Genomic DNA, 12,707 nt, shown 5'->3' with positions numbered 1-12,707 from the left:
TGCATTTTACATACATTGTCCTGGTTGTCGATGCATATAAATAATTGGATTGTGCAATAATTTTTGTTTGGTTTGTAACATATATATATTATTCAAACAAAATAACATACAAAAATTAATATTTCTATATAATGTTTATATATATATATATATATATATATATATATATATATATATATATATATGTGTGTGTGTGTGTGTGTGTGTGTGTGTGTGTGTGTGTGTGTGTGTGTGACATTATCAAAGATTTCATCATTCTATGCACTTCAGCTAGCCATTTTGTTTTCTACTGATTACTTCCATTAAATGTATTTTTTTATTTTTTATTTTTTTCGCGATCTGGCTAAATCTGGCACCCCCGTGCTCCGCGTTCATGGGGTTGTGAATGTGCTTGCGGCAGCGGTGGAGCCGGAAGGGGGAGCTGCGAATCCGTCCCCGCCTTCACGCTACAGGACAGCCCGGGGTCTAGCGCTGTCACAGCAGGCCTACTTCCGTCAGCTCTATCGCAAACATTATTGTTCAAAAATAACATTTTCAGCCAGCCGAGCCGTCCAAGCAGCGCGTTTGTGTATTTTTCAATACGGTAGGACATGTTTGCAACCGGCCGCAGCGGGGTTTAAACCGTTTCATTTATATGTGTAGCAGAATAAGCACACGTCACGACATAAATCGCACTTAAATACCGACAAATGTGTTCGAGTGCAAAAACAACGAGGTATAGCAAAGCAAACGGACTGAACATGTGCACGGCCAGCTTTAGTTCAGCTTTAGTGGGGTTTTTGGTTTTTGAACGGCGTGTTTTGGCGGAAATTGCTTTGGCTTTTATTTAAGGTAGCATGGGACGATTAGCACGCGAGCTCGCGTTAGCTACACAAGTGCGCGCGCGTTGCTGCACTCACAGCGGGAATAATAACTAATATCGCACGGCGACGTGTCATAAATGTATTTAGTGTCGCATTGCAGGTTCTCGCACTCTTTTCTGAGGGCTTTGAAGCTTCGTTTTACGAAGGTTAGCCAGTTAGCATTAATGCTAGCATCTTTTCGAGGCAAAGCATTGAGTGGTCCTGTATGTGATTGACCATAAGCAGAGCCTGCTCACAGTCACATGAAATTATGACCGTTGCTTATGTGTATTCATTAAAAAATGTCACAGTTGATCGTTCAGAGCGAGGCCGGCATTGCGATTTGATAGCAACCTCAAAGCAACTCATTTATTTTGCTCGAGGGGTCCAAAGTCCAGCAAGGGTAGAGGCTGTTTCTGTCTGAATGCTTTAAACGCACAGCTCTTCATCCTTACCAAATCACACGAAACACCTTTAGCCTTAGTTTTAAAGGATGCGGACCGATTTCACGTGTTTGTGGTCGGGCGGGATGCTGATGCAAAATTAAATCACATCTGCGTTGTGCGGATTGTGACATTTATTGAATCCTTCATATGCCGGTGTAGACCTAGCAGTGATGAAAATACTGTTTTTCACATTCATTATACTCGAGTTCATATAAGCTTTATGTATTGTAAATTACTAGGGTACACATATTTCAAGCGATGATTGTACGTTAATCATTTATGTAAAATTAACTGTCATTAATAGAATAATAATGACATATTTTCTATGGACCCTTTTCACAGATTTTGATTACATGTTTGTGCAGTTATTATCTTTAGTTATTAATTATAGCAAGCTGTTACATGTGTATAATTTTTAAGCATTTAATCTACATTTATCAAATTACGCTTCTTGTTAATAACCTTGGCATTCAGAAATATCTGGTTGAATCTGCGTGCGTGAGTGATTTTACTGAGTGACATTGTTTCTTTCCTAATCTCGATATTTTTAAAAAACGTATTGTGGATATTTTCTTTTGCTATCAGACCAGATGGGAATACAAAAAAAAAGTTTGTTGTTGTTTCTGTTTATCAACAATAAGACTTTTTAGGATATGAAAACCTATAACTTTTTTTTTTTTTTTTTGCATACACTTTATAAGTTTAAATGAGAAACATACATACAGTTTGTGTCATATTTTGACTGGTATTGTGTTTGTGTCATTTGTGTTCAAGGCTCCTGTGCAGGGTGGATTGACCTGTCATGAATGAGCCCATTGAAGGCGGTGCAATCTCGTTCGACGAGTATGTGCGGCAGAAGGCACGCACTATACCCCAGCACCGCATGAAAGAGTTTCTGGAGTCGCTGGCCTCCAAAGGCCCGGAGGTTCTGCAGGAGTTCAGTCAGCAGACCAGCGGCACCACCACAACTATGGTGTACCAGCAGGGGGCCAACTGCATCTACACGGACAGCACAGAAGTGGCAGGCTCATTGTTGGAGCTGGCGTGTCCGGTAGGAAAAGAATCACTTCTTGTTGTCATTTTAACTGTGATTTTAAACTCAAAAACTTGTGGTCAGATTTCTGCTTCACTTCTGAGCAGGTGCAGGTGACATCTACACAGATCTCCCCCCAGCTGGCTGCAGCTGTGCATCAAGCATCTGAACAGCAGATCCAAGTACAGGTTTGATTCTGTCTTTGTTGGTTCTGTGTTTATGTCTTAGCTGTACAACATTTAGTGTGGTTGTACAGTTAAAGGAGCGGTTCGGCTAAAAATTAAAGTACAGTCACCATTTATTCTCCTTCATGTCATTCTAAAGCTGTATGACTTACAGAACACAAAGAAAGTTATTTTTAAGAATGTTGGGAACCAGGCAGTTTATGTTTACCATTGATGTTCAATGTGTGGAAAAAAAACATTGAGACATTTGTCAAAATATCTTCTGTTGTGCTTAAAATAAGACAGTCAGGTTTGGATGACATGACACTTTAGACATTCAACATTTGGGTTTATTTGCATTTTTTAGGTAGACCTAAGTTTCGGCCTTTAAATTATGGGAATAATGAAAAGCTTCAGGCTGCTAGGGGCATTTTTTTAATCTGAAGGGAGTGTAAATTTAATCTTTCATATTTTGTTACAGTGTAGATCATGAGTTTGAGGCATGATGGCTGGTGCTACCAATGATCTTGATTATCCATCATGTAGATTGAATGTCAGCATTGTCTGGTCGATGTAGTATCTGTTCACCACAGAACATATCTGCAACTGCAAATATTTCAGAATTTCTGTCCTGAAAGTAGTTGAATAATTACCTTTAAATACCTCTCCATCTCTTTATTGGCAGGTGCAGATCCAGGGGGAACAGGGGCAGACGGTTGGTCAGGTACTTCAGGTGGCCTCTCCAACCCAACAGCAGCTACAAGGAGTTACCACTACACAGCTGGTACAACAGGGAGAACTCACAGAGGAACAACAGCAACAGGTAATGCACACCAATGCACGATCGGCTTCTACATTTATGCACTTTGGATTCTTATTGTAAGGTGTGTTTGACTCGCAGCTTCAAGCCCAGCTGGTGGCAGCAGTTGCCGGAGGTCAACAGATTCAGATCCAGACCGTGGAGGCTCTGTCCCCTCCTCAGCAGCAAGGCTCACCCAGGGAGGCAGAGCGGCGACCTGGAGGCTCGCCCGCTGTCCTCCAGCCTGCAAAGAAACGTAAGGTGGACGTCCCAACAGTTGTGTCCTACTCGCTTCCTCAAGGGCAGCAGCTGGCTACTGTATTGGCCATCCCGCAGGGCCAACAGCAGGGCTACTTGTCACTCCGGCCAGACCTGCTGACCGTTGATAGCACTCATCTCTACAGCGCCACTGGTACCATCACAGGCCCAGCCGGTGAGACCTGGACCATACCTGTGTACTCTGCCCCACAGCAGCAAGGTGTGGCCCACATCGCCATCCCTCAGGAGGCCTACAGCACCGTGCAGGTACAGGCCTCACCTACCGATAAAGACAAAGACAAGATGGTAATCGGTGCGTCTCAGACTGCCGGGGCAGTGGCCGTTCCAGTGTCTGGCTCAGGAGTGACCACTCAGGAGGAGGTTGTACATTCGCTGTTCCCAGCGCAGTTTATGAATGGAAACATTCACATCCCTGTAGCAGTGCAGACTGTAGGGGGCGCTTATTCTGGGACGACGCAAGCCTTGCACATATGGGATCCGCAGCAACAGCAGCAACACGTACAGGATGGAGAGGCTCAGGAACAACAGCTTCACCTACAGGTGAACACATGCTAGGAGGAATCCTGTATGCTTGAAGGATTAGTTCACCCCAAAATGAAAATTCTACCTAGAACCTAGAAACATAGTAAATACATAAGTAAAATAGTCCATGTGCCAAGTTACTCAACTGTTCTTCTCCCTCGGGTTATGTCTTTGTTGATTTCTGAGATTACTTAAGAGCACATCTGACGTAATCAGCGCTGTTTACATTTGGGGAAAAAGACGGCATGAATGTAATAAGTGTTGTTTATGCTTAGGCCAAAGCGTTCGAATGCATTGTGAAACTCACTGAAGTGGCAGAAGACGTAACTTTGGGGGAGAAGAATGATTGAGTACTCTTTTTGTTATCTTTTCCAAAAAAAGTATTCTTGTTGTGTTGCATAACTGAAGTTGGGCCACTGACGTCACGTGGACTGTTTTACCGAGGTGTTTACAACATTTCTGGACCTAGGATCTGATTTGATCAAAAATGTCTTAATTTGAGTACTTTAGACCGACATGAGGGTGAGTAATTAATGACAGAATTTTCATTTTGGGGTGAGCTTTTCATAACCCCTAGGCTGTCTCAAGGCACTTTGCATTTCTTCAGCGTGGGATGCGCATTTAACTGTGAAGAATCACTTACGCATATCAAAACAATGCGCCAATGATAGTGTTTTGTATTTTCAGGCGCAGGCAGAGGCAGAACCACAGGTGGAACCTCCTCCAGAGCTGGTCCTCCCCAACACACTGAAGCCTGAGGAAGGGCTGGAAGTCTGGAGGCTGTGGGTTCAGCGCAAAAATGCTGAGTTGGACAAGAATGAACAAAATAAGCTGGCACCTATAGGACGTGAGTTCATGTTTTCATTGCTACCTCTGTCTTTATACCACCCCTGAATTTAGGATTGTTACTAAATTTGAAGAAGGCAATAGCGATATGAGTGAAATGTTATGATTCACACGTCTGCAGGTCGGCAGCCGCTGCGTTTCCAGGATGACCTTGTATCAAGTTCAGTGGGCGAGCTGAACTTGGCTCTGTCTTTGATGACCCAAGAGGCTCGTGGGCTGGAAGGGGAACCATTTGAACCTGATTCGCTATACTATGTATTTTTATGTATACAGAAAGTACGTCTTACTACTTAGTATTTTAGTTTCTGCTGATCATTCGTTTGCATAAGCTGATTTCCTTCTTTTTTGTTTTGTTCAGTACATGTTCGAGAACTCCAGAGTAGACGACATCTTCTCTGATCAGTACTACAGCCGGTTTTGCCAGTGTTTACACAAAATTCTTGAGGAGTGGAGGCCCAGTGTTCACCCTCTTGGTAAGATGTTGGTGTGTGTTTTTAAATGATGTAATTTTGAGTTCTGTAAAACTTATGTTTGCCTTTGCATTTGCCAGGCTACATTATCCCAAGTCATGTGACAGAGGAGATGCTCTGGGAGTGTAAACAGCTGGGAGCTCATTCTCCATCCACTCTACTTACTACACTGATGTACTTCAACACCAAGTGAGTCTCTTTCTCTTCAAAAGTGGTGGCAGGTAATGATCAGGGGATATAATGGGGTCTCTCTGCACAGGTACTTCCACTTGACCACAGTGGAGCAGCATATGAAAGTGGCCTTCTCCAAAGTGCTCAGACACACCAAAAAGAATCCCACTAACCCTAAAGACAAGAGCACCAGCATCCGCTACCTGAAAGGAGTTGGGCCACACCATGTTGGACAGAAAGGTAAGGAGGCAACCGGAAAACAAGGCTAAAAATAGCTGGTGGATTATACCGGAAGCTATACCCATGGAATTTACAAATTGTGGTGTTTATTTTTACGTCAGAAAAAAGTAGATAAGCAAAGTAGTTTTAATTTTAGTTAATTTCAACAAGAACTTATTTGTTAGAACTAAATAAATAATGATGAAGGGTTTTGAAGTTTAAAAAAAAACTTCCCCCCAGGAAAGTAGAAAGTAGATGGTCTAAAGCAGTGGAGTTATTACCCCCACTCAGACTACAGTCACACCTTTGCCATTTAGGGACAATATATTCCACCTTAAATTGATTTATAGGTGTTTTTTTTACCTTGGGCAAAAGCCTTATTAATTGTATGTCATGTTTTATGTCATATTCTTACCATTCCATTAAGTGTATTATTCATATTATAAAGTAATAAATGCTGCAAAAATGAAGTGATGCTTGTAGATTTAAAACTGAAATCGCCAGTAGGTGGAGATAAGTCACCATTTCAATGAGCCAGGCATCATGTCATATGTTCAGTAAGGAGGCTGTAGCTATGGATTAATATTCACTGATTCTCCGAAACGTTTAATTATTTAACCTTTTATATAATATATATTATTTCAATATAATCAATCAAAACAATACAGATGCAAATGTCTACAATGAAAAATGTTGGTCAAAGTTCCTGTGTGTGTGTGTGACTTATAATTGAGAATTATTTTTTTTGCCATGAACAAATGAATGGAGACATTATAGAAAGTCATAAGTTCATTGGGCAAAAACTGTGGTAAGTCATGAATCGCATCTATTATTGTTCCAGTGACTGATGACATGTACGCAGAGCAGGCGGAGGACCCAGAGAACCCACTGCGTTGTCCTCTACAATGAAAAATCTTATAAAGCTGAACTGAATGACATAAGTTTTAAAACTGTGGTAAGTCATGAATCGCATCTATTATTGTTCCAGTGACTGATGACATGTACGTAGAGCAGGCGGAGGACCCAGAGAACCCACTGCGTTGTCCTATTAAGCTCTATGACTTTTACCTCTTCAAATGGTAAGCCACTGATTTTATCATGTGCACATTTTTTAATTATCTTAAACGTTTTAAAGTGCCCCTATTATGAGTTATGAATGGTTCATATGTTGGATTTGGGAGTCCCCAACAATGGGTTGGCATGCATGCAAGTTTTCATTTGCATACATTTCCATTATAATATGCATTAATTTTTTACCTTATTTGCTGAATTTGCATGACGCTATTTATGTGTCGATTTCTTTCAGTACAGTGTCTGTGAGCTTTTAATGCTTTTTATATAGTGGCAAAGAATTTTCATGCAGACTAACATGAAAATTAAGTTTTCCCAGGTCTGTGTGGACAATATGCTAATGTTTCACGGTGACATCTACATGAAACGGCTTGGAATTCATTTTAAAACTGACTCGTTTCAAATGATTCAGTCAACTCTTTCTTTTGAGACACAATACCTTTATACACGGTGCACATTTAGATTTAAAATTTTACAGGATGTTTTCATGATGTTACACACTGCATGAAAGGGTCATTTTCAAAAGTCAATAATAGGGGCACTTTAATACTTTTTCTGTATTGTTGTCCTCATTGTTTTCTCTGTCCTCAGCCCTCAGACTGCAAAGGGTCGTAATGACACGTATTACCTGACGCCAGAGCCTGTTGTGGCACCCAACAGCCCTATTTGGTACTCCACTCAGCCAATCACGAGCGAGCAGCTGGAGCACATGCTAACACGCATCATGATGGTGCGGGAAATCCAGGAGATAATCTCCATCGCGCAGGCCAACGTACACTGAGAAAAGATGAGGGCGAGTGAAAGAAAGCAAGATGGAATAAGAGAGAGGCTTCTCCAGCGCTCCATTATGCCATCATCCTCTCCTTTCTGAAGAGACTGAATCAAATAGCCTCTGCAGCATCTCCTTATATTTCACCCATGATTAAATGGAGAGCGAAGAGGTTCAAGAGGGGTTTTCAATGAACTGGACATACAAACAAGCCTTTTTTTTTTTTGTTCGTTTTAGATACAGGAACTATTTCTGTTTGTTCCTCTAATGACCATTGAAACGTATTTGCCCAGATCCCTTGCTGTGTGCATTTTCTCTTTCTGCCATGTATGTTACGCTCCATCCTTCTTCTCACTGTCCTCGCTGTTTATTTTCTTTAAGTGCAGAACTGTAAGGATCTGGTGGTTTTTACGAACGCATACTAAAGTGATTATTGGCAGTGGACTGGAACACCATGTGATGGCCAGGTGTAAACACATTTAAAAACATGGCTTTATTCATCCGTAACACCTAACACAACCCCTGCTCACCCCAAGGAGCTTGCAGTAGCAGAGTTCACGTACCTAAGGAGTGTATTATACATGAAGACTTTTTGGTTCTGTTTTTATTTTTTTTTTTATATATACATGCATCTATGGTAACCTGATATGTATTGATATTATAGTGGTGCTGGAGAATTGAAGCCTGTGTTTTCAAACATGCCTTTTTGTACAGTGAATTACCTGTATGTGTCATCTTTGACCCTTCCTGCAGTCTCTGGTCAGTTCTGTCTCACAAGCACACGTGGGCCTCGTGGCACAGAAACTGAATAAATTTGTGCATAAGTAGTTCACAGAACTATTATTATTATTATTGAAATATTGATTATGCAATAATTCACAATTAAGTTTAGTAAAAAAAAATTGCACAAGGGATATGCTGGTATTAAAATTCTAGTTAACGAGAATTTTCATGTTATTAAAGTGCTATACATTTTTTTTCCCTCAAATTAAAAAAATAAATGAAAAGTTCTTAACCAGCAAACCTCCAAGTGATTAATTTAAAAAGACAAAACATGCAGCAAATCACTAAAAGACTCTTTTTTTTTTGAAGTCATATTTTTTTAAAAGTACAATTTTTAGACCTGTTTTTATCCATTAGAAACATTTTAAAAACCTTTTATTGTTGGGAGTCAAAAAGGTTGAGATTACCCCGGCTTCATTTACTACATATGAATTTAGGCATCAAAACGTATAAATAATAAAAGTATGAAAACAGGGTATTCAAAATTTGTTCTAGAATATGGTGATATAAATCTAAAAACAGGGCAAATGTTTATGCACAATTAAATATACAACAACCAATAGTGATTATTTTAAAATCTAATGTCTGATATTCAAGGTCCATATGTTATCCCTAATCTGTCATTCCATAATTCACAGATAAAGAAGAGATATCATTTTTCTTCATAAAACTTTAAATAATCTTTTATTACAAATCTGGACAAAAAAAAGCACCTATTCAGGATACATAATGTATTTCTTTTATAGTCAAAGCACTTCATCCTCTCAATACAAATACACTTTTTCAGTCTTGAGTTCCTAGCGGTGATCCATCTCATTCCTTTGTCGGTAGCGGGATCCGTAGTCTCTTTAAGGTGTTGGTGAAGTATTTAGGAAGGGGACAGGACACTGTGATGTCACTGTGACCTTTGAACCCTGGCAGGACGATCCTTCGGGAGTGCAGGTGAAGAGGGAGGTATCGTGTTTTACTCTGCACCAGGCCCAGCCGTCGCAGTATGCCCTCTGGCAGCTTCTGTAATGCGAAATGTGAAACCCGCGCTTGGTCAGTCTTCAAACGTGACAATGAGTCATGTCTCAAGAAAACACTACACCACCTCTTGATTATTCATTATTAACACAACACTTACTATGTTCATAGACTAAGTAAATACTGTAGTAAAACTTCATGAATCGGTTGTGTATCTAAATCTTAAACAAGCGTTTATTCAAATACTTCTAGAATCTAGAAATACGATATCGTTTAAAAGTTCGGGGGTACTTATTTTTTCTCCTTTGATCAAAAGTGACATTAAAAACAATGATTTTGCAAAAGATTTCTATCTGAAATAAATTCTGTTGTTCTTCACATTTTATTAATTTAAGAATCATAAAAAAAGGCTATGCAGGACATCTCATACCTGTGGTGCTAGTTTGTTCCATTGTGCATATTTGTGGTCTCCAAGAATGCAGCAGTTCAAAGCAAGAGCCATATGTACGCGAGGCTGGTTTTTCACACCTAAAACACATTGGTTCTGGTCATCATGTGCTTAAATGTGTTCTTTTACAGAAATCAGAACACAATGTTACATTACATACGAGTAAACCTAGCAGCATTTACAATTAGAGAGTATAGGGCACAGTTAGGAGGTACGCTTTCCACACGTCATGGTCGTTTAGTACCTGTGACAGGCTGCAGTTCCACCAAGCTGCAGCCACTGGTGCTGTCCAGAACCCGATACTGCGTGACTGCACTGTGTGCCTGTCGATGAGCTCTTACCCTGGTCACTCCATCTCCCTCCTCACTCACTTTGAACAAAGGGCTTAGACCCATCTGAGCAGAATAAACATACAAAGTTTAATTCTAGCAAAGTACCGGAGGAGACCCTGTTCTTAAAATCCGTTTTTAAGTGCATCATACATTTCTTATTGTGAACACTTGAGTGAATGGGTGCCATTAAAACGGACACATTTTGTCCTTTTACACTGAAATCTGCCAACGTATTGGTTTAAAGTAGTTTTAGACCATTTACGCTTGTAAATGATGTTTGATCTATGCATATTTGTCTCCCGAGTCAGACGAGACAAAATGTTAAATGAAGAAAACAATACGATGAAGGACTTAAAAATGTTAAAAACATCCAACTCATGGATTACAAACATGCAGAAAAAGCATTAAGGTTTGGATGGGAGTCTTGTGGATTACTGTTATGTTCTTATCTGCTTTTTGGATTCTCATTTTGATGGCACTCATTCAAAGAAGAGGATCCATTGGTGAGCATGTAATGTAATACAAAACTGCTGAACAATAACGAACCACATTTACATCTCTGACGGCCTGAAGGTAAAGGGTTTTTTTATACGTTAGAATAAGAGATGGTTTATTGAGGTGTTACCTTAAAATGTGGCTGAGGTCCCATGACCTCCTTCTCTATAATGGGAATGTCAATCACTCCCTCGGATGGAATGGGCACACCTACAGTGACTGCCCTGAACAAAACAAATGAGATTATGTTACTGTATGCTGTTGTGAGAGAATCAGTGATCAAAAAAAGCAAAAAAGGGATAATAACGGCACGCCAGAAATAAACGACCCTTTAAAAAAATTCAATTGCATCCAACTGAAGATAGGCGACAAAGGAAGCTTTTGAAGTTTAACTTACAAGTACTTCCTTTCCACTTTGTGTGATCTGATGAGTGTTTGGACATGTTCAGCGGCATCCTCGGTTTTAGCCAGGATCAAAACTCCAGTATTTTCTTTTTCCAGGCTATGGCAAAGGTGAAAATGTTGTCCCGGCGACATTCCATCAGTTATCTTTGCGAGCAAAGGCAGACATTCTGCTATGCTGTTTCTGATCCCATCTACATCTATGAGAACGAAAAAAGGAAATTAACAAGCATGTTAGTATAACCAAAGACCGGTCTTGTGCAATCACGTAAGAATAATATTATCAGGTATGTACTATTTAAACCTTATTTTACTTTATTGGAATGGTATTAAACTTGCATATTTTGTTGCATTTACTATAAAAACCCAAATTATCAAAAACGGAGAATACTCACTATGCAGAGGGACTCCATACGGTTTATTTATGGCGATTATGTTTTGGTCTTGATAAAGGATGCCACCGTAAAGAGCTTTTACGAACACACTGGGATGAACAGACTGTAGTTTCTGAGAAAACTGTTTAAGTTCGTTCACTCTGTTTTGAAGAGGTGACACCGGAACCTTTGGAGAGGAACGAAAAAAAGACGGAACTAAAATGGTTGCACATGAAGACACTTTAGTCAAAACACACTATACACACACATAAGCGAATGTACAAACGTATCTAACCTCATTGTTGACATTAGTTTGTTTTTCCTTTTCACTCCGGAGTCTGTTCGCGATATCCGCTGCTTTGAGTCCTGCTTTCCCGCTAGAAGCGAAGGTCTCTGTTTTTGAAGCAGTGGCGTACGCTCTCACGAGCGGCGTAAATGTCACCTCACGTGCATAGCGCATTTTCACAGATGAATAGTTCAAAGGCAACTCTCTTTCCTTAAATCTGAGCTCCACGATATTGCATTACTCACTGGCGTATAGGTCCGATTAAAAAGCTAGTATCACAGGAAAAGCCGAGTAACCAAGAAGACATTAAAAGCATAAGCAAAATGAACAGCGGAGCAAGAAGTAAAGTGAAGAACACCAGTTCAAAATAAAAGTCACTGATCAGCGTGACATTACATTCAGCCGAATCGGGTCAATAGATTCGTTCTGGTCACGATGAACATTTCTGATTCATTAGCTGTGCACAAACCATCTATCATATCGATTTATAAAAAAATAATAAATGACTATTACGTATGTGGCAGTGTGGTCATAAATAGACTACCTGAAGAAGTTTTTGGACGAATTTAAAGTGCATGCATGTCATTGAGATAACATATTAAACAGTCTGCAAAACAAATGTAGCTTTTGGACTATTTGAGCTATTTCTTTTTATCAAAATGGGGTTATTTTAGCGGATTACATTAGTGCAATTCTAAATAAAAGGCTCTGGGCAGAATGATGGTGCACATTGATTCACAGAAGCACCATCACAAAAGTCATAAAAAACGTTAATTGGTTTTTAATGCACTTTCAGCTCTAGTAAAGACTTCAGATATTCTTTAAAAAGGACTCTGCGCTTAGTTGTCAGTATACCATTTGATCAACGAAAAAGCGTGGTGTGAAGGAGAAAGAGAATCTATGTGTGCAGAGCATGTGTGTATCTTTGAAGGGAGGGCTGCGCGTGAATAATGAATAATGGCTGGGTTTGTGCTCACAGCTGAGTGAATT

At 40.0% G+C, this 12,707-nt stretch overlaps 2 protein-coding genes across 5 annotated transcripts; one reads left to right on the top strand and one right to left on the bottom strand.

The window, feature by feature from the left end:
- Nucleotides 1-411: 411 nt before the first annotated feature.
- Nucleotides 412-8,463, top strand: qrich1 (glutamine-rich 1). 4 transcript variants are annotated; one of them, XM_043252430.1, is made up of 12 exons: nucleotides 412-583; nucleotides 2,063-2,339; nucleotides 2,429-2,503; nucleotides 3,171-3,308; nucleotides 3,387-4,103; nucleotides 4,773-4,932; nucleotides 5,053-5,207; nucleotides 5,290-5,404; nucleotides 5,482-5,590; nucleotides 5,661-5,812; nucleotides 6,780-6,870; nucleotides 7,454-8,463. In XM_043252430.1, exons 2-12 carry the CDS (start codon nucleotides 2,091-2,093, stop codon nucleotides 7,641-7,643), a joined length of 2,151 nt encoding a protein of 716 aa, XP_043108365.1. In that variant the 5' UTR covers nucleotides 412-583; nucleotides 2,063-2,090; the 3' UTR covers nucleotides 7,644-8,463. The 4 variants fall into 4 exon arrangements, with proteins under 4 accessions (XP_043108365.1, XP_043108364.1, XP_043108362.1 ...); XM_043252429.1 differs by having other exon boundaries at nucleotides 2,426-2,503; XM_043252427.1 differs by having other exon boundaries at nucleotides 2,426-2,509.
- A 709-nt stretch (nucleotides 8,464-9,172) lies between these two features.
- Nucleotides 9,173-12,152, bottom strand: rpusd4 (RNA pseudouridine synthase D4). The gene is made up of 7 exons (XM_043252424.1): nucleotides 11,727-12,152; nucleotides 11,453-11,618; nucleotides 11,053-11,257; nucleotides 10,786-10,879; nucleotides 10,073-10,223; nucleotides 9,811-9,908; nucleotides 9,173-9,425 (listed from the first exon to the last, which is right to left on the bottom strand). The coding sequence occupies exons 1-7, from the start codon at nucleotides 11,889-11,891 to the stop codon at nucleotides 9,228-9,230; spliced, it is 1,077 nt and encodes a 358-aa protein (XP_043108359.1). The 5' UTR covers nucleotides 11,892-12,152; the 3' UTR covers nucleotides 9,173-9,227.
- Between the last annotated feature and the right edge of the window lie 555 nt (nucleotides 12,153-12,707).

The sequence above is a fragment of the Puntigrus tetrazona genome, chromosome 11 (assembly GCF_018831695.1).
Source record: "Puntigrus tetrazona isolate hp1 chromosome 11, ASM1883169v1, whole genome shotgun sequence".
Lineage (NCBI taxonomy): Eukaryota > Metazoa > Chordata > Actinopteri > Cypriniformes > Cyprinidae > Puntigrus > Puntigrus tetrazona.
The sequence above is the reverse complement of the archived record's forward strand: the minus strand, read 5'-3'. Positions and strand labels throughout refer to the sequence as shown.